The following is a 22,115-nucleotide window of genomic DNA, read 5'->3' as shown; positions in this document are numbered from 1 at the left end:
AAGTCCCATTGGATTATAATGGAGAACTTTGCCCCGAACAACGCTTCATATCTCCTGATCCCTAAATGGTAGAGACGTAATTTTTTCTGCGTTTAGTTCGTAACGGATAGGGGAAGAAGAAAAGCTATCGTTTTTTGCTGGAAAAAGTTTAATAAAGGCGTAAAAAATTATGATCTAAAGGGGGTTTTTAAGGAATTTGCAAAATCCTCTAAAAACAGTCCTGAACAAATCGCTCTAGCTGAAAAAGTATAAGAGATATCAAAACAATTATTTCACTGTGAGTATCAGCAGGCTTTTGAGGACTATGTTGCTCATTTTAATGTTTGTACAAAAATCGGTGTAGACACAGCGACGATGTAAAAAAGTGGATCATTTGGGGTGATGGAGGTCCAAAGAGTCTTCAGGATTTTGCAAATTCGCTACTCCCGAACAAATTGTTCCTGCGGAAAAACCGTAACAGTTATCCACAAAATTCCTTTTTTGTGAGTGCCAGAAGGGTTGGGACATTCATATGTGAAAGTGTCATGCCTGTACATCAAACGGTTTAGGAGTAGCGACGATGCGAAAACGTGTGATGTTTTGGATTTTCAGACGTCATTTTTCAAAACCGCTCCATAGGAAATGAATAGGGGAGGTTTCGGGTTTGTGTCGCTCTGAGGTGATTTGCGAAAAATCTATAAATGCTACACCAATGAGGGTTACATTTCCTGATTCCAGACAAAAATTCATACGTTTTGATGTATAATTCATGTGGATAGGTTGAAAATTGAGCGAGTGAGAAGAAGTTGTTCGGAGAAGAAGAATTTGTTGAATTTCTAGAGTGCGCACTCTATAACTGCCTCCTTGACGACCATAGCAACGCATGTTATTTGCTGAATTTCTTGAAAAGCCAAAATTATTTTAAGGAGGTACTATATGAAAATGGTAAAAGATATGAAAAAGCTGAAATAGACCATAATAGCTGAAAGATATCACTACATTTTAAAAGTTGAATGGCGTTTCTAGCTGAAAGTAGGCTGAAGCAGTAAGCTGTCAAAAAGCAACTGAAATGAGCGGAATTTTAGTGAATTACATTCATTTCCTATGGGAGAAAAAAAAAGCTGAAAATGTGCAGAAAAAGCTGAATATTTTAAAAAGTTGAAGAGTTAAAAGTACAAAAAGACATAGCCATCCATTCCAGAAGAAGCTGAATAGTTTAAAAGTTGAATGGTTGAAATCGGAGAAAAACTGTAGGAGGAGAAGCGAAGCAAAGTTTAAACAGTAAAAAGGCGGAAGAGGATCTCAATAACTGTGAATGCCTACTGCATTCACAGTAATAATAAAGAATAAAGAGAAACAGGATCTCAAGAACTGAGAATGCCTACTGCATTCACAGTAATAAAGAATAAAGAGAAACAGGATCTCAAGAACTGTGAATGCCTACTGCATTCACAGTAATGACATGAAATGGGCTAAAGAGAGTAAATACAGCCCAGTTGTACATTTGTTGTTTGAATTTAATATTTGAAATGCTGTTAGTATCAGTGACACTTCTACTTCCAGTGCAGAGTAAATACATGAAATTTATTTGCAGTGTCTTGAATGTATAATTTTGCTGTGTTTTATGATGCAGACTATGGAGGACCAAGTCTTCCATATCTAAAAATAAATACAGAAATAAATAAATGCTCAATAAATAAATAAGCATACAATTAATTGCCACCAAATTAATAAAAGTAGGTAGAAATTAAATTATACAGTGAGACATAAATGTATATATCTCTTTTAATTAGCTTATTCTTTTATTCGCCTTTGTAATAATTACCTTATTTATTTATTGTGCGTTATAATCTTCAACTTTATTTATTAATTACTTATTTTTTAAAGTATTTATTTTTGTGCATGTTATAATATTTTTGTCTGTTTTATTCTTCCTTTGTATTTTTTTACCCTATATATTTCTGTGATGCTATTTATTTATGCCTGTCGTTTTTACATTTCTGCCTGTCCTTTTTACATTTCTGTATGCATTTCTGCCTCATTATGCAAATGAGGAGGGGCTGTGTCTTAAGGGCTCAACTTCTTCCCATTGGTTGGTTAGCATTTTTACTGCATCGGTCAATCTACATGGCTTTTCCCCGACATGAAGCATTGTTTAATAATAACTCAGCAGGCAGACGTTCAGTGTCCGACCTCTTGAGGAAAGCTGCTAATAGACTGGAAGAATTAGAACGCTGTACATTTGGGATCTAAAATGTTTTTCGGTGGTTTCAGATTCGGCTTTTCCAGATCAATAACTCATCGGTGGATGATTTATTCTACAAAACAGACACCTCTCTGCAACCACAGCAAGGCAGACACTGAGCTACAACCGTAGTTTCCCCAAAACGAGTCTCCCATCGCGCTGGGTGAATTACATTGGACCCTATGCAGAGCTCGCTTGATAAGAAAATACTGTAGTTGATTATAAAAGTCCCGTTGACTCCACGGAGTCAACAGGATCTAGCTCATGGTTGATCCGATTGAGGGACTCCGATTTCGGCCAGCGTCTCTCAGATGCTCCCTCCTCCCACACGCGGTGGTGCATTTAGGGACCGTCAAAAAACTTTGGAACCAAGCTCTCTTGAGAAACAAAAATCAATAAATTTATTATCTTGTGACCAGCTAAGATAAACGAATATAAATTGATGCCAATAGATAAAATCTGTAAGGCACACTTGTTTTTATTCATTTTTAAGCTATTTTCAATTTTCAAGACAAAAATTGGGACTTTTATTCAATAGCTTCCAGGTCATGTGACCCACTCACTCAAATTCTTTGTGAAATTGTTCTACTACTTCAGCCAACTATTGTCTTTGGATAAATCTTAAAACAATCTACAAAACCTGATTTTCTTTTTCTTTTCAGTCTGTGTTGTTAGAGAGACAGCGAGTATCAGAACAGGAGGGGAGAACTTCCTGATGTGGATTCTGGTTGAAACGGGGGAATGATGTTTCAAACGGGGGATGATGGTTGAAACGGGGGGAATGGCTTCTGATCTGTGGTGTCTTGATAAATCCTGTGATGTTCTTCGCAGAAATATCTGTGAGAAAGCAGCAGCAACTGGACAGAGATCGTCTGTTTGTGTGTTAAATCCAGTTCAGTCCATAAAACAATTTGTCCAGGATCAAGAAGCTGCAGAGATGCTGGTTTTACAAAGTTGACGTCACAAACTGTCACAATGTTTGTTTTGTTTTACCTTTGGATTTTTCTGGACTTTTCTTCAACCTGTCACCTCTCAGCCACCAGTCAATTAGCCCACATCAACTCCACTTGCTGCCAGTAATTACATTCAACTCTGGTCACCTGTTCACCAGCCTACATATACTCTCCTCAGCCAACTCATCCTGGCCAGAACGTCTCCTTTCGTCTTGTCCGCTGTGATGTACCCTTCTCTACCAGATCCTGTGAGCTCAATCAGCTGGACTCTTCAGTTAAAGTGTGTTCTGCACATACAAATGGTTTTAAAAATACTCACCTGTACACTGTGATCGCACACTGTCTCTTTCTCCTGCATTGTTTACATTTCAATTGTTTACTTTTAAAATCACTGCTGCACCTTATACTGTAATATACTGTAATTTACAAGCTGTATGCAACAAACTTTCGTTCTATACGCACTCTGTGCATGCAAAATGACAAATAAAGTTGTCTAAGTCTAAAGTTCCCTGCCTCACCTGCCAATACTCATCTTCACAGTAAATCTTTTAAACGTTACCCTTGTCCAGCTGAATATCGGGTTCAACGGCTTCATTCCTAACAACAAACATAAATTGTCTTTTTAAACTGGCTTAAAGAAATAAAACAAATTATGTTTAAACTGTCTTGTCTTTGTTTGCGTCTACATCAGCAGGACCTTCTGTTTGCCACTGATCCAGATGTTTCTGTTCAGCATCCTGGCAATCAGCTTGATTCACCAAACCTGAGACACAAACAAGGAATTTGACTTTTGTTCCACCTTGCACTCAATTAAGTTGTTTTATATAGAGATAAAGACTTCTGCAAATATCCATGGTATTGCTTTGAGTTCTCTGAACGTTAAGTGTTAATCAGAGAGACAGTTTGGAGGCAGAAGCTATCTGTGTAGCGGCTGGTTTTAGGAAATAACACTCTGTAGCGCCACCTGAACCAAACCACACAGTGATGGACGAACACAGGACAGGCTGAAATGCTGATGTAATGGTCACAGATGCAGGTTAGCTGGCTTTACCAGCCAGGCTGTTGCTGGAGCAGCTGCTACCAAAGGTTTAGTCCCTCACTTCACTTTGGCTTCATTTGGACCAAGCAGCAGCATGCAGCCATGTTTTTACCCATACTAGAGCAATTTCCTTAGTGTCTTTACCGTGTTTTCTGTCTTATTTGGTTTGTAAAAAAAAAACAGGTTAGCTGACTTTTGATTATGGATATTAATATAAGAAATTAGCTCTCCCCGGTAACACTGAACTCTATAAAACTAAAAGTCCAGAAGAACCAAAACTCAAAATAAGCTGCCATAGACATAAGATGCAGGTTGATTCAGAATTTCTGTCCACGCTACACTGAACAGGCAGCCATGACATCCCAACAAGGTCCAGCTCCTTCAGCATTAACAACACATCAGGAAGCCTCCATTCAAAAAAATCAAAGAATAAAATCGGAACCAAAACATGTAAACCCCAAAGTCTCAGCACTAGTTTAACCTTAAGTTAAAAATTTGAATTGCAGTGAACATTTTTCATCCCTTGAACATATGCATCTACATCAAAGAAACTGAACTTGATGATCTTTTTGCAAGATGGCGCTGCGCATGCAGCAGCCTGTTACCTCGGCTCCGTCTTCTATTTTCCTACTTTCTCTTCTTTATAGTGTTTTTTGGAGTGTTTTTATATTAGTGAATATCGTATCTGGTATTCTTAACTTATGTGCACAGATAAGCCAACTTTTGGGACTTTATTGCTGAGTTTTCTGCTACTTTCGGCACTTTTTGATGCTGCAAGGGGAGAGCCCTTTGTCCGTGACTCCTGGCGTCCCATTGTCTACACGCAGAACCAGCTCCTCAGACTACTGGACTCTAAGTGCTGCTGCCCTGCTCCCCACCCCGCTGAGAAACCAGACATCCCTGCAGACATACGGAGGAGACGGAGAGGCTGCAGGGGTGGCAGGACGAAGCGGAGAAAGAGTTATTCACCATCGGTTGTCATGGGAAACATAAGATCTCCCTGCAACAAGACCGAGGAGCTCGCAGCACTAACGGGTTTCCAGAAGAGGTACAGGGACGCTAGTATCATGTGCTTCACGGAGACGTGGTTAGATGGATCTGTCCCGGACTCAGTGGTCTCCCTGGACGGCTTTAAACTCATCAGTGTGGACAGAACTTTGGTGGAGAGCGGAAAAAAGAGAGGAGGGGGGCTGGCGGTGTTTGTGAATGAGAGATGGTGCAGCATGGCTCATGTTCACGTGATTACTGAGCCGATGTGACAAGTGCATTTCTCCACTGTGAGATCAATAACGTCCATCTTATTTTATCTATCTTTAGTTTATCTTAAATATAACATTATGATAAAGTGATGAGTGGTGACACATTTGTGAAAACAGTTTTTCTGACAATCTGATGAAGAAATTCAGTTATCTGAGTTTTAGTTTAACATGAACATTTAAGTGACAGCGAGTCCAAAGCTGCATTTGACTCTAAAAGAACATTAAGATATAAAAAAAAAACAGGAAGAAGAAGCTGATTAGTTAGAGCTGATAGGTCATCATTAGACGAAAAAAAAAAAATAGACTGAACACAAACAGTTTTTTATAGAAGATTTCATTAACTAGAAATTAGACGTTAATATTTTGTCACAACTGAGGAGAAAACAGAAATTAAAATGTTTAAGGACACAAATCCATTGTAAAATTTTGCTTCACGTTTAAATTCATGCAAAAATAAAATTTTATGACAGTAAAGACTAAGGATGTTGCAATAATTATCTTGATCTGATCAGTAGTTAAACAGAAATGATGTTTCCTGTTCAAAGGTTTATTAACAGCGTCGGAGGACATCATGTCTCTGAGCTGACAGAGTGTCTTCATGTTAGCTGGCATGCCAGAGTCTTCAAAAAATAAAGTTCTTAATCAATCCCTTAATCTGGATGGCATTACTTTGGCCTCTGGTAATAAAGTTAAAAATCTTGGTGTTGTTTTCGACCAAGACATGTCATTTAAATCCCATATTAAACAGGTTTCCAGAGTTTCCTTTTTTCACCTCCGGAATATCGCCAAAATTAGAAACATTCTGTCCAGGAGTGATGCTGAAAAACTGGTCCATGCATTTGTTACTTCAAGGCTGGACTATTGTAATTCTTTACTATCAGGAAGTCCACAAAATGCAGTTCGAAGTCTTCAGCTGATTCAAAATGCTGCGGCAAGAGTTCTGATGAAAATCAACAAGAGGGATCGTATTTCTCCAATTTTAGCTTCCCTTCATTGGCTTCCTGTTAAATCAAGAATAGAATTTAAAATTCTCCTTCTAACGTATAAAGCCCTTAATAATCAAACTCCATCATATATCAGAGCTCTGATTACCCCGTATGTTCCTAACAGAGCACTTCGCTCTCAGACTGCAGGTCTGCTGGTGGTTCCTAGAGTCTCTAAAAGTAGAATGGGAGGCAGATCCTTTAGCTATCAGGCTCCTCTCCTGTGGAACCAACTCCCAGTTTTGGTCCGTGAGGCAGACACCCTATCTATTTTTAAGACTAATGTTAAAACTTTCCTTTTTGACAAAGCTTATAGTTAGAGTGGCTCATACCCTGAGCTATCTCTATAGTTGTGCTGTGATAGGCCTAGGCTGCTGGAGGACATCAGGGTCTAATTTTCTCACTCTACTGATTTCTACTGTTCTTCAGTCTACTGTTCTCCAGTTTTGCATTGTATTACATTGAAATGACTGTCGTCATTTCAGCTTTTAACTTTTTGCTCTCTCTCTTTTTCTTCATAGTAGGTACACCTGGTCTGGCGTTCTGTTAACTGTGACATCATCCAGAGAAGATGGCTCACCCGCTACTACCATCTAATGTAGAACAGATTACTAGATCAATGTGTGCTTCTGTGCTTGTTTGTCTGTCTTGTTGTGTCTCTGTTCTGTCTTCTGTAACCCCAGTCGGTCGAGGCAGATGACCGTTCATACTGAGCCCGGTTCTGCCGGAGGTTTTTCCTTCCCGTTAATGGGTGGTTTTTCTTCCCACTGTCGCTTCATGCTTGCTCAGTATGAGGGATTGCAGCAAAGCCATGTACAATGCAGATGACTCTCCCTGTGGCTCTACGGTTCCCCAGGAGTGAATGCTGCTTGTCGGGACTTTGATGCAATCAACTGGTTTCCTTATGTAGGACATTTTTGACCAATCTGTATAATCTGACCCAATCTGTATAATATGATTGAACTTGACTTTGTAAAGTGCCTTGAGATGACATGTTTCATGATTTGGCGCTATATAAATAAAATTGAATTGAATAAAATTGAATTGAATGTTCTTTAACTGCCTATCCTGGCCAAAAGCCTTGTTTTAGGCATTAAACAGCATTTCTACAGCTCTGATGTTCTGCATACATTATAAATTGTTACTGTTTTATAGATCTGCAGGATATCTGACAGAACTGATGAATTTCTAACAGATGTTTTGAGAAATGCTCCCACTTTACTTTCCAAAAATGTTCCTGCTCCTCCAAAGCTCAAGGCCGAATTGAATCTTGTGACTGCGAAGTAGATAATTAACCAACTGAATATTCACGTCAAAAAAGAGGTCATTCATATTTTAATTATATGCAATTTACATTTTTTACTCATCTTTCACCTTAAAAAGCTGCCTGACGACATTTGAACACCCGAGCCTCAACCACAGTGGGAGTCCCTCAAGGCTCCATAATAAGAACCATACCATTCTTATATATATATATATATATATATATATATATATATATATATATATATATATATATATATATATATATATATTTTTTTTTTTTTTTTTTTCTATTCTTTTTTTCAAATCTGCCAAATTTACGTGACATAGTCCATTGTAAAATGTATGTAGATCATGCAGTGATATAGGGGCATTAGTGTTATAATTGGAAGTTACTATTACAGAATCTACAACACATAATTGAAATCAGAAGCATGTGGGAGGAGGCTGCAGATGAAAACCATCTTTCAGTCAACAGGAAGCTTCAGTAGATATGAAGCATGAAGATGTTTTAAAAAATATGATTTGTTTTCCGCCTGCAGAGGAGGGAGGACACACATATATGGTGAGTTTTAACACAACCAACAAATGCTCCAATTCAATCCGAGAGTTCACTAAACCTTGTTGTTTTGTGTAAAATCTGATCAGATATAATCTGAAAATATTCCAACTAGATTCAGGAAACAATTAAAACACTCAAGAAACTGTCTTGATGTGAATTATCAACTATTAAATCTACAAGCTAATATTTGTCAGTTAAAGGTTGATTTGAAAGCAATATATCTCCACGAAAAGATATTTAAATGTAATTATAAAATATTATGTCACAGCTTGTGAGTTCTGGGTAATTAATTTAGGAGTTATTAAATATATCTGAACCTATTAGCCTGTCAGGCCTTGGTTAGATGTTGCATGTAGACAAAAGACCAAACAAACAATAACTTCTAGACAGGCAAGAGGAACAGGGTCCATGAACATGGTTGAGTAGAAACCAGAACATGGGTTATGTAACCAAGCAGGGAAAAAATAGTTCTATTTCGGTCCATTTTCATTTTGATTAATACATGTTTTATTTTAAAAATAGGAAGCGTTGACCCTCCTTTACTCTTACTTCCTCTCTGTTGATCCACCCATGTATGTGTGCACCATGCCTCGCTGCAGCTTAGCATTCTTTCTGATCATAACTCGGATTGAGAGGAAATAATTATGAAATAAATATGAAATAATAAAATGTACAGTAAATATAAATATATCTGTTATTCTCAGAGATTTAGACTGAAGGGTTTTCATGATGAGCCGTCTACAGAGCTGTGAAGAAGGTGAGAGAATCAGATCAGATGTTGGTTGTTTGCAGTGATTCTGTCTCCAGGTTCTGATCTGGTTCTCCTCTAAATGCTCCTCAGGTGAATCTGCAGCCTCTCAACATGAGAACCCAACCAGAACCTCCAAGCTGCCATCAGAGAAAGTGGTCCTGTTGGTTCTGGGATCTCTGCTGGCTGTTTCTCTGGTCATCATCTGCAGACTCTGTAAGTTCATCCGGCTGAGGCTTTTTTTTTTCATAGATTTAAATTTCATTTAAAGTAGAAAAAGAACTGATTGCTTGTATGAATAAATTGCTCTGAATGAATTTGATCTCTGTTCTCTGTCTTTATGACATCAGCGTTTGTCATGTTAGAGACCAACGAACATCTCAACTCTCTGAAAGACAAGAATGAAGCTCTGAGGAGAAATATCTCAGGTGAGACTTTCAGGGTTTGAAGCTTTCCAAAAGGTTCAGACTGAGGTGCTGATTTTCAAAAGGTTTGTACGTATTAAAACAGGTGAAAAGGGATTAGTGTGTACAAAGCTGATCTTCAAACCAGGAGCAAAGCAATGTGCGTCTATAAAATAAGCAGAACAGTGAGTACAAGCTTTTTTGCGTAAGTGCCCTCATAAATATACAGATCCCACATTGACAAAAATGCACATATTTATGGGAGGGGGATATGCAAATATAAATATTTACTGCCTGTAAAGCGACTTTCCAAAGCTGAAACTGATAGTTGACAGTTTTATTTTATTTATTTATCCTTTATTTAACCAGGTTATACCCATTGAGATTAAAAATCTCTTTTGCAAGGGAGACCTGGCCAAGATAGGCATCAAAATTACATCACATCATTACATACATACAAAGACACACACAAGAAAAGCCAAATATGCACTTACAATAAAAAATCTCATTTAAAACATTGACATGTGAGGGAGTCCAACTCAAAGCATCTCATTTTCAGCTTAAAAATACTCAAAGGAACCAATTTACTAAGTTTCGAGTTGTTTTGCAGCAAATTCCACGTAGAGGGAGCAGAGTAAGCAAAGGCCTTTTTACCTAGCTCAGTACTGACACGTGGGACAAAAAACAAGACAGCAGCCTGAGAACGGAGAGAGTAATGACCAGTACTTTTTTTCATAAGAAGTGAACATAAATAAGATGGAAGCGCACCAAGAATAGCCGTCCGTCCGTCCGTCCATCCGTCCGTCCGTCTTCTTCCGCTTATCCGGGGTCGGGTCGCAGGGCTAGCAGCTTCAGTAGGGAGGCCCAGACGTCCCTCTCCCCAGCCACTTGGGCCAGCTCCTCAGGAGGAATCCCAAGGCGTTCCCAGCAGGGAGACATAGTCCCTCCAGCGTGTCCTGGGTCTTCCCCTGGGCCTCCTCCCGGTGGGACGTGCCCGGAACACCTCACCAGGGAGGCGTCCAGGAGGCATCCTGACCAGATGCCCGAGCCACCTCAACTGGCTCCTCTCGACGTGGAGGAGCAGCGGCTCTACTCTGAGTCCTCCCCGGATGACTGAGCTCCTCACCCTATCTCTAAGGGAGAGCCCAGACACACTACGGAGAAAACTCATTTCAGCCGCTTGTATCCGGGATCTCGTTCTTTCGGTCACGACCCAAAGCTCGTGACCATAGATGAGGGTAGGAACGTAGATCGACCGGTAAATCGAGAGCTTCGCCTTTTGGCTCAGCTCTCTCTTCACCACAACGGATCGGTACAGAATAGCCTTATATATAAATGTATACCAATGACAAAGCCTCCGTGTAGCCAAAGCAGACCACCCTACACGAGAATACAGCTCACAGTGATGGGTGCGAGCTTTACAATTAGTAATAAATCTCTGTGTCTTTAGTACAATTGAAGGTCAGGTGCAAACTCGCACTCAAAAGACTCCTGTGGTCTTTGTGGCCAGAAAAGAGGCAGTGGTACGATGACAGAAGAAGGAGAGAGAGTCTCTCTGCATGTGAACATACTTGGGCTGTCAGAATAACAGTAGAATCATTTCTACAACCATAAGGCGCAGCAGATTATATTGTGCATAATATATTCTTCCCGCATCACTCCGCCCCTCACTCACACACATGCAACCTGAGCGGGACAGTTATCCGTCTATGTCGGATGTTTAAGTTCAGTTATGCACACGTTTGATCACAGCAAATTAACTTAAAACGGCAAAAACATCCAGCCAAGATTTTAACTTTTGATATCTGTTGTACACAAATACACCCACTAACTTAGAAAAAGCTTTACAAGGCATGCTTTGGTGGCCCAGTGGTTAGCGTGCACGGCCCATGTACTGAGGCACTAGTCCTCGACGTGGCCGACCCAGGTTCAACTCCGACCTGTGATCCTTTGCCGCATGTCTCTCCTCCTCTCTCGTACCCCCTTTACTGTCAACCCAATGTACGAAAAGCAAGCCACTAGTGCCGTAAAAACCTAAAAAAACAACCTAAAAAAACACTTTAGGGTGCCTTTTCAGCCGAGACATGCATGATCCAGTCAGCGGGAAATCACAGAATCTCTCGCCGAGTAATAAAGCAGCAGCGGGGGCCGTAATGCAGCAGTCTTTCCTGCCAGACTCGCCTGTCAGCGGGTCTCTGCCACTCCTGACAAGATTGTCAAGATAAGATTGGCTCATAATCCTGATAAACTGACAGCACAAGTGAAGTTTGGAGGTGGACATTCTCGCCAAAATTCATCTTAAAACAGCTTTTAGTGATCAATCAAGGTTATAAAGCTGATAGGTTTGTAAACTCCTCAGTTCCTTACTCCATCCTTATGGTGGACAGTTTTCATGTTGCAGTCACACCCCATCCCCTCAACAAGCCCAGAGAAAGCAGAGTACTGGTGTTAGGGAGTAATAGGATAGAGGCTGGTTCTTTTTACGTCTTAACAGCCAACAAGATGATGTATTGGTCAGGATACAGGTAGTAATATACTCCATTACCTGTTGTTGTCAGCAGGTTTATTCCACTTCGATACTCAGATTTGCCAACAGTCTGCAATAACAAATTGATTGCCATTAGGCCAAATATATATTGGAACAGTAGAAGTTTAAACCAAATAAACTTAAACATCAATCTGTGGAAATACATTTCCCCAACATAATAGATATAATTCAAATTATGTAAATATAGCATCACTTGGCTTAAATACTGCAAGAACTCAAAGTGAGCACAGTTTCAATGAAACAATAAACAGAGACGCTTTCTGCTCGAATTATAATGATTAGCTTTTGGCGCCATCGTGTGGCCAAACAAACAAACTACACCATGGCGTCAACCAGCGGCACACACGCATGCAGCGAAAACCAAACCGTAAGTATACAGTTTTAACTAGGGCTGGGCAACGATTAAAATATTTAATCGCGATTAATCGCCCTGATTAATCGCGATTAATCGCGATTAATCGCATTGTATTTACAAACTCCAAGAATGAATTCAAAAGTAGTGTAAAGAGCACTTTTATTTTAATGTTCTGCTGCCATATGAACAAAAGTGTTGTAACATTTGTAGCACTTATTTTATACTGGATATTTTCAACCCATCTATTGAATTTAGTGCACTAGTTGATCTTTTCTTCATACGAGAACAGCAAGCACTGCAGCCAAAATATGGCCTTTTTTGACCTGCTGTATATTAGCCAGTCCCTAAGCTTGATGTATCATGAAACTGTTGACCTTTTGGGTTTTGTGGTTTTTATTTTATTATTACAATTAAATAATAATAATAATAATAATAATAATAATAATAATAATAATAATAATAATAATAATAATAATAATAATAATAATGTTATGTTCAGTGTTTTTTCGCTAATCCACCTCTTATATTTCAATCCTTATGTAATTTTGTCTGTGTTGTGTGCACCTGCCTGTTGCTTTAATCCTATAAATTTCCCCGTCGTGGGATAAAAAAAGGATCAGCTAATGTTATCTTATCTTAAATAACACTTTTTAATATATGTACTAGGTTCTTTCAAGGTCTTAATTAAATGTTATGGGTGGGCTCCAGTAACATCCATCCATCCATCCATCCATCGATCTACCTGGATGTTCCATGGAGGACTGAAACGCCTCAGTCAGAGACGTCTGTGGGTCTGTCGGGGCAGTGAGAGAAGTTTCGTCTCCTCTCTCCGTTTCTGGGGCTCGACGTTTTCATGTTTTTTCACGTGCTTAGATAAATTTGTTGTGTTTCCACTGAAATGAACCGGCTTTTTACAAAACATACAGCTTGATTTCATTTACGGTATTAAAATAAAGCCAAACGGTGCTACTTCCCGTGTTCATGTTTTTTCGCTGCTGCGGTCTCTCTCAGCTGTTTGTTTGTTAAGTTTGTGTGAGAGCTGAGTGGGCGGGCCAGGCTGAGCCTGCGTGCTGATTGGCTGGCGCCGCTGAGCCATGTACGAGAGGGGAGGGGGAGCACCAGAGTGCTGCCGTGACAGCGCGCTGCAGTCAGCGCGTGCTGACTGACACTGACTGAAAGCATGGAGCAACATGCGTTAATGCGCGATAAAATAAATATCGCCGTTAATAGTCTAATGAATTAACGCGAAATTAACGCGTTAACTTGCCCAGCCCTAGTTTTAACATAAACTTATGAAGCCCAACAGAACTGTTAGGTCTAAAATACTTCTCTCAGCAGCTTGTACAAACAAACTGAGTGTGTAATGTTGAAGCCGCTTGCTTCTATGGGGTGCCCCCAGAGACATAAATCAAAATTAACTTCCATATACACATGTTAAAATAAACTCTTCCATATAATATAGTGAAAACCGTGCATAAACACTAGTGAAAAGCTCTCACATACACTAGTGAAAACATTTACCTCTTATATAACCTACTGAAAACCTTGCATAAACACTAGTGAAAAGCTCTCACATGAACTAGTGAAAACATTTACCTCTTATATAACCTACTCAAACGTTCTCATACAAAGTAGTGAGAACTGTTCATATAAACTGGTGAAAAGCTTTACCTTTTATATACACTACTGAAAAGCTCTCATATACACTACTGAAAAGCTCTCACACACACTACTGAAAAGGTTTCATATACACTACTGAAAAAGCTTTCATATACACTACTGAAAAGCTCTCACACACACTACTGAAAAGCTTTCATACATACTACTGAAAAGCTACGGATTTCAGTTGAAACGGAAGGCATTTCACTTGAAATGGAAGGCATTTCAGTGAAACAGGAAGGAGTGTCATTAACCCGGAAGTTATTGTAAACAGAGGTCACTCCGGTTAGCTCCGTACATTTTGTGCAATCCCCGGCCGATATTTTATCAAACATAATAATTGATTACTGCTGTGTCGTGATGGGTCCGGCAACACCGATGCGTCGAGCTCATACAGCAAAACCCGTGTCGATGCGCGTATCGCTATAGAAAAGTCACGTGATTGATACAGGAACTGTTTCGAACTGACTGACGCGCTAAACTGTGTTTATAAGCAGTGTTCTGTTCCCTCTAAGCTGCGCGCGTGTGCATTCGCGCATCTGGATTCAGCACGCACAGCAAAGCTATGCAGCGCAGTAAATAAAAGCCAAGCTGAACTGTTCGTTTTTTTTAACCATTTTACAACTCTGGTGAGATGGTGTTCCGCAGTCTCGCTCTGTGAGCGCCAGGTACTGATCGGAGCGCACCACTGATGGATTTGGCAGACGACTTTATGGTTGGGCAGGTTGCGCTGTGCGTCTTTGTTCTGAGCCTTGTGTCAGAAAAACGGCTGATTTACCCTGAGTGGGAAGCTGCTGCTCTGAGTAGTTCTCCATCACTCTGTCATACTCAGCGTTTCTGATTTCAAAACAGATGATATAAGTCAGATAACTAAACACAGCGTCCGATCAACCATGAGTTGAACGTGAACACGAGCAAGAAAAAAAGCCCGATCAATGGAACGCACATAACTCGATTCACCATGGCAACGACAGAAAAGCTTTGGAACTGCGCATGTCCTGCGAGTAGAATTAAACATTTTTAAAGAAGGCATATGAACAATATTAAACCATAAGAAACAATACCATTGCTGCTGAAAACCGCAAGAGAAAATTTTTGAAAAAGTCAATGCATGCGCAATATGAAAGTTATGTGATGGAGAATTAAAGCAGTTTTCTCACACTTCACTAGTTCAACACAAAAGGTTGTGGGGAGCATTGATTACTAAAAGCATTGAAAGGACATGGCAGCAAATCATGATAAAATACAGTTTAACCAGGCAAGGTTAAGTTAAAAGTTTTATGTTTAACAGTATTCAACTAAAGCATTAATTGGCTATATTCAACATATGCAATTAATGATGGGATGGTGTGTGTTATTGAAATAACTGATATGCTCATTTTTTTGCCATTGTTCACCAATCCTAAAAATGAGTTGACACTGATTGTCTTGTAGATGTTTAATGTGCTGTGGGAGATTTTTAACTATAAAACTATATAAAAGAATGATGACACGGGAAACGAGGTCTTTCTGCTTGCCAACTGGGAACCCAATTTATTTCAGGCTTTCTCAGCACGTACGAACGGGTGTGAGCTGGGTTCTGGTTACAACATAGTGTACATGCATTTTATATCCCACAGATGGGTGTGTGTTACAAATAAGATTCTACATGCTTCCATTGGTCCACGTCCTTCCAGCCTCCTTTGGCAGACATTGGTCTTATTTCTGGGAACCTCACTTTACAACTACATAGGCTATATGGAATGGAAAATTGGAAGTGCCGAAATTTGATACAGAATACATTATTGCTTTCATTCTGCATAGTTATTTTATTAATCCTGTGGGTCTCTGACTATGGAACACCTTTAAAGTGTAACTGAGTAACATTTCTGACAGCGCAACATACAGTTGCCTCTGAGAGAATTTCTGGGTCTCCTACGTTATTAAAAAGCGGCCGTTGGCATAAAAATGAAGAGCAGCACAAAGAAATTGTTCAGAACTGAGCGTGTTCCCTCGTTATTTTAGAAAAGTGATGTGCGGCTGAGAATATTGAAATAAATCATCTGACGACCCCAAATGAGCCCCAGCCAGGACCATCTTCACAAAAGCTGTCTGCCCCTACTTCAGGCATGTTATTGGGCAGTTTGTTGTTTATAAATCATGAACTAAAATGCCAATTTGTTCTTTTTACATAACATTTAGCAACATTTGACATCGAAGTGGGCAGGCAGACCCAAAGTGCCACAGCTAATGCCATCCAGGAGGTGCACAGATACTTGGCAGAGGGTCCCAAGATCCTATGATATACTGGAAAAATCAAAAGACAGTCTGTCCAAACCTCTTCCGCTTTTCATTACAATTTCTCTGCACTCCAGCATCATCTGTGCTTCATTGGGTGTCTTCTACAGTTGGAGAAGTGATATCAAAAAAGCATAACAAATTCAATATCAAAACGTCGAAAACAACTTATTTTTTTGAATAAAAATTTGTAAAAAAAATAAAAAAATAAAAAAATGCCAGTCCACAAGCATCCTCATTCACAACATGTTTACTTAGAGGGTATTACGTTATGATACAGGTTCACATTATTTATTGGCTGTATAAAAAAAAATCAAAGATATTTTAAATTCAAATGAAAATATGAAATAATACAATGCAACATACAATGACTTAAATTGTATTATTGTGTATACTAGGTCATCTAACCAGTGTCGTCAGTTAACGCTGTCAACTAGGTTGCCTGTAGGGATTTTTAACGTCCAGCAGGTGTCAGTATTCAGTGACACAGTATCAATACAGTTTGGCAACTTGTCGAAACATTTCATGACGCCTCATCGACCCATCGCTACTGCTCAGCTACCCGCTGAACACCTCACAGAAGCAGGGGCATTACTCAACTTTATTTTAGCTTATCCTGTCAAATGCTACAATGCTAAACATCTATTTCAGTAGTGGGTATGAAATCTTTTTTAGTAGTGTGTATGAAAGCTTTTCAGTAGTGTGTGTGAGAGCTTTTCAGTAGTGTATATAAAAGGTAAAGCTTTTCACCAGTTTATATGAACAGTTCTCACTACTTTGTATGAGAACGTTTGAGTAGGTTATATAAGAGGTAAATGTTTTCACTAGTTCATGTGAGAGCTTTTCACTAGTGTTTATGCAAGGTTTTCAGTAGGTTATATAAGAGGTAAATGTTTTCACTAGTGTATGTGAGAGCTTTTCACTAGTGTTTATGCACGGTTTTCACTATATTATATGGAAGAGTTTATTTTAACATGTGTATATGGAAGTTAATTTTGATTTATGTCTCTGGGGGCACCCCATATGCTTCCCCGGGTCCGTTGAGTCATGTGCGAGACTTCTAAGAGTGCAACAAAAACTTAGCCAAGGAAACAGAATTGAAGTTTCACCTTTGCAAAAGGAGAGAAGTTGCACCAGCCAACACCTGCGAGCAACAACTCTGTCCTCTTCCTTGTGCAGGCTCTTTTTATTAACTTCAAAGGGGAGGGTCTCACAGAGTTACATGAGCGAATGACACACCTTAACAATACTTCAATGCTTCTTTGGCTGCCTTGTTCTGGTTCTTCCGGTCATCGCCTGCAAGCCGCTGACCACAACCCCGAACCTTGTGCTACCAACAAGAGGTTGTGCAAGACAGAAACCCATCTTGCAAATTCCAAGAATTCCAAATTCTCTTACCAACAGGCCCGGTTTTCAAGCTTTCTGCCAGCTATCTTAAAAGCATATTAAAGCATATAAACACATGTTAAACCTTCATAAAAGTGTAAGAAACGGATCAAAGTTAATACATTCCACAGTAATCAACAAACTAAGCACCGAATGTGGTAACTTACGTTCAGTCATTAACTTAACACTCAGAGCATCGATAGTTATAACTGCAAACCACAGACATCATATACGTAGACGCGTCATAGGGCGCAGGTTCGCGCGTCAACGTCACCGCCATATTGTATGTGGCAGAAAAAAGTTGAGTTCTGTTATTTGTGTGTGTATGTGTTATGAATATAAGGATCGATTTGTTAAATCTAAACATTGTGGTCTTCATTATTTCATTAAACCGTGTCACATGTGAACCTTTAGGAACAGACTTTTTGGGGGAGTATTAAAGAGGTAAAATTAATAATATGATAAAAAAAAAAAGTCCTAGGTCAGTAAAGTAAAAAAAAACAAAAACACACAAAAGTGATAATGTTATTAGAAAAACGTCATATTATGAGAATTAAGAGGGAACGTTTCCAGAATAGTCACAGTTTGCAGAATCATTTCACTCCTGGAGTCAGGTTAGATTATTTTAAATATTTGTATTCTTTAGGAAAGTAAATCATGGGTAAATTAAATTAGTCGGGTAAATGTGTGTGGAATCGCTACCTGTGATTTGCAAAGCCTCGGGCTTTTGAGTGGCAATGGAAAGGGGCTATTGTTGCTGCTTGCTTCCTCGCTGCGAGCCGCCATTGTTACCTGAATCCAAGCAGTCCCCTCCCTAATAGGTCACATTTACAAAGATCCCGCACGGCGATCCTGATTGGCTCGTCCATTTTATGTGGTATAGAAATCCCTCTCAATGGCAACGATTCTAGATGGATATGTGGAGCCGGGAGTCAGGCTAGTGGATCTCTACAGGGCAGAGTTCTACAGGGAGGTTCAGTTTGGGGAAGGTTCATCTGGAAAATCTAAATATTCTGCAAAAGGTAGAGAGTGTCCTCCTTCACTAGATCAGGACTCTGAGCTGAACAGTTTCTCTCTGTGTGAAGTTTCCCCTCCTTCACAACAAATATGTATGTGTGGAGGCAGCAGAGACTCTCAGGGGACTTCCAGTCCAGGTTCAGGGCTCGTTTAATCAGGACTTTGATGGCGGTGCCTGTGTCTTCATGTGAAGCTGAGAGGAGTTCCAGAGCCCTGCATCAGTTAAAGACTCGGCTGTAAGCTGCTATGACTCAACAAACACGCTACAGTGTAGTTATGTCTGTAATGTCTATAAAGTGAAGCTGAACATAAACACGATCTGCCAGGACTTTGTTGGATGTAGCGTCACTAGAAGAAGAACATTTGGTTTATTCGCTTAGAGAATTGCTTCTTTTTTAGTTGTTAGCTGCAAATGTTTTAGTGTGGTTGACAGAAACTGTACTTTAGTTTTTCACAGACAGATAGCATGCAATAGCTAAACATTTTATTTATATGCCTAGTGTTACAGTCTATAACTTCAAAGCGATGTGTAGTTATAAGTTTTCATATTTTGTGGGATAGTTGTATCCCACAACTATCCCAACTAACAGTATAGCGAATAGTATAAATAATTCTAACAAAAAACCTGTAAATGGGTAAAATACGGACTAATAAAGAATAACACTATAACTACTGTTGTTATTTTTAATAACATTATTTAACATGTTGAGGGCTCAACGCTCAAGAAAAGTTGCAAAGGTGCAGGAAAGAGATGGAGAGAGCTTTTTTTAATTCATGCCCCCGCACAGAAATCACTCTGTGAAATTATTCAGTTTATTATCCCCCCAAAAATGAAATGGGATTTTCGCCCCTGTTTGTACTCAATTTCATCAACAACAGACCAAAGTGAATTTTTTCTCCATCTGTTCAGCTTTAGAAGAAAAAAAAATGTAGTGAAGCTAAAACTCTTTTCATTTCTCAAAACTGAACCAGATTTAACAGAGCAGCCAAGATGTCCTCCACCTCCTGCATCTCCTCCACCTCCTAAAGCAAAAAGTAAGTCCAGCATTTGGTCTTTGTCCCATTTCTGTCTTCTAATGATGTTAAGGAGACGTTGATGGACTAGATACTAGATACTGCTGGACGGAAGACGCCTCCAGCTGAGTCAAAATCAAACAAACATCTAGAGATTTGTTCCAGCTGACTCAGTCTTTGTTCTGATCTGTTTAAAGGTGAGATCCATTTGAAGAAAACACCAGACTGGGAGAACTATCAAGAACGTCTTTATTTTTTCTCCACCAATAAGTCCTCCTGGAATGAAAGCAGACGTTCCTGCAAAGATCTGGGAGGAGACCTGGTGAAGATAGACAGCAGAGAGGAGCAGGTATGAAACTCTGCTGCATGTTCATGTTCTCACAGATTTCATCACATCATCATGTTTCTTCATGTCAGCACAGAAACGTGTCTCAGAGTCATTTTCATCACCTTCTTCTGATCAGGTGTTCCTGGAGATCAGAGTGAGAGGTTTGATGGAGGAAGCAGAGGACAAGTTCTGGATCGGACTGACAGACGCTGAGGAAGAAGGAAGATGGTTCTGGGTGGACGGATCACCACTGAATGAAAGGTTTAAGATCATTTGGGCCCATTGCTAGAATCAGAGCCAGTGGTTTTATTTAACTGGGTTCTCTTGTTCTGTGTTTCCCCAGTTTGAGTTTTTGGAGCGACGGAGAGCCCAACAACTACGCAGAGAGAACTCCAGCTGGAGAGGATTGTGTGAGGATGGGGAAGATAGAAGGAGCTGGTGATCTGAAGTGTTGGATTGATCATTCCTGCGATGTTCTTCAGAAAAGTGTCTGTGAAAAAGCTAAACCACCTGTCAGATATCAAGACTTTACATACGACTATACTGGTCGGATGGATTTCGGACGCTGATCACATCATCCTGGGGATTGGCGTTAAACAACTTTTTCTTTTCAACAATATCTTTATTGAGTTTTATATATTTTTTTTTTACTTGTATAAAGAGACAGTGATCAAAACAATATTCAAGTACGTAGTACATATATAGATCTACATAACAGCGTAAGATTTTATCATTTTACATTTTAAAGCTCTTTTAAAGTTCACCAAGAAAGGACATAACTTAAATTCATCATTCAATTCATTCCACAGTTTCACACCAATAACTGAAACACATCTAGACTTTATCTGACTTTTCTCTTTTGCACATTCAAATATAAACAAACCTCGCAAATTATATTTATTTTCTCTTAACTTAAATAATTTCTGAATACCAGAAGGAAGACTTTTATTCAATGCTTTATACATTATTTCCAGAATTTTTGTACTGACAATATCTTTAAATTTTAATATTTTACTTTGAATAAAGAGTTTATCAGTTGGTTCACGGTATCCCACCTTATTTATAACCCTTATAGCTTTTTTTTTGCAACTTAACTAATATATCAATAGTTGTTTTACTTGCATTTCCCCAGATTTCTGAGCAATAAGATAAATAAGGCATAACCAAAGAGGAATATATAACATGCAAGCCTTTAACATTTATTAAATCTTTTATTTTAAACAGTATTCCAATAGTTTTTGCAACTTTATTTCTAATATATCCTATGTGAGGCATCCAACATTTCATATATTTAACACACTTAATCAAACAAAGCACAAACACTCAACAATATATATCAACGCAGCAGTTTTAGGTTGTTTGAACACTCCAATGTTTAAGAAACTCTATTAAAGGATTCCATATAGTCTCAAACTCTGCAGCCCTTCCCCTGGTTACATAAGTCAGCCTTTCCATCACTATACAAGATGCCATCTCCTTTATCCACTTATGTATCGAGGGCACATCCATTTTTCTCAAGGACAGAGCAATCATCCTCCTCCCCTGCAGGAGTCCAAAATCAATTAAAGTTGACTCATTAGGAGTAACAGTAAAGTTTTTTGGATATATACCAAGTATACATATTTCTGCCAGGTGAGGTATCTTCACTTTAATGATCTCAGATAAAGTCAGAACAATTTCTTTCCAGTATTTTTTTATATCTGGGCAGTCCCATACGCAGTGATATAGAGTACCCTTTCCTTCCAAACACTTAATACATGTTTTCTGGCACATCAGGAGACCACTGATTTAACTTAACCGGGGTAATGTAAGTTCTCATCAGCCATTTGTATTGTAATAATTTCATTCTAATGTTAGATAGATTGATTTTGGGCTTTAAAGCATGCCTTTTCCCAATCTACTTTTGTATGTCTACCTGAATATCCAGTCTCCATGCCTCTAGCCTGTCATTGGTGGACTCTTTATCATGGGACATCAAAGCAGTATAAAACAAAGAAATCTGTTTCCTCCCCTCCAGGTGCCGAAGTGTAAGTTCTTCAAGAAGTGATAGTGGTGGTCTATCTATTACATTCTTATGTTTCAATAAAATAAAATGT

At 39.1% G+C, this 22,115-nt stretch overlaps 1 protein-coding gene across 1 annotated transcript; it reads left to right on the top strand.

Moving 5' to 3' along the window:
* Positions 1–8,222: 8,222 nt before the first annotated feature.
* LOC118565140 (C-type lectin domain family 4 member E-like) lies at positions 8,223–22,066 on the top strand. Its single transcript, XM_036144823.1, has 8 exons — positions 8,223–8,286; positions 8,988–9,040; positions 9,125–9,247; positions 9,382–9,459; positions 19,889–20,040; positions 20,156–20,280; positions 20,363–20,429; positions 22,037–22,066. The coding sequence occupies exons 2-8, from the start codon at positions 9,010–9,012 to the stop codon at positions 22,064–22,066; spliced, it is 606 nt and encodes a 201-aa protein (XP_036000716.1). The 5' UTR covers positions 8,223–8,286; positions 8,988–9,009.
* The last annotated feature ends 49 nt before the right edge of the window (positions 22,067–22,115 follow it).

This window comes from Fundulus heteroclitus, chromosome 13 (assembly GCF_011125445.2).
Source record: "Fundulus heteroclitus isolate FHET01 chromosome 13, MU-UCD_Fhet_4.1, whole genome shotgun sequence".
In the NCBI taxonomy this organism is placed as follows: Eukaryota; Metazoa; Chordata; class Actinopteri; order Cyprinodontiformes; family Fundulidae; genus Fundulus; species Fundulus heteroclitus.
This window is presented reverse-complemented; position numbering and strand designations above follow the sequence as displayed.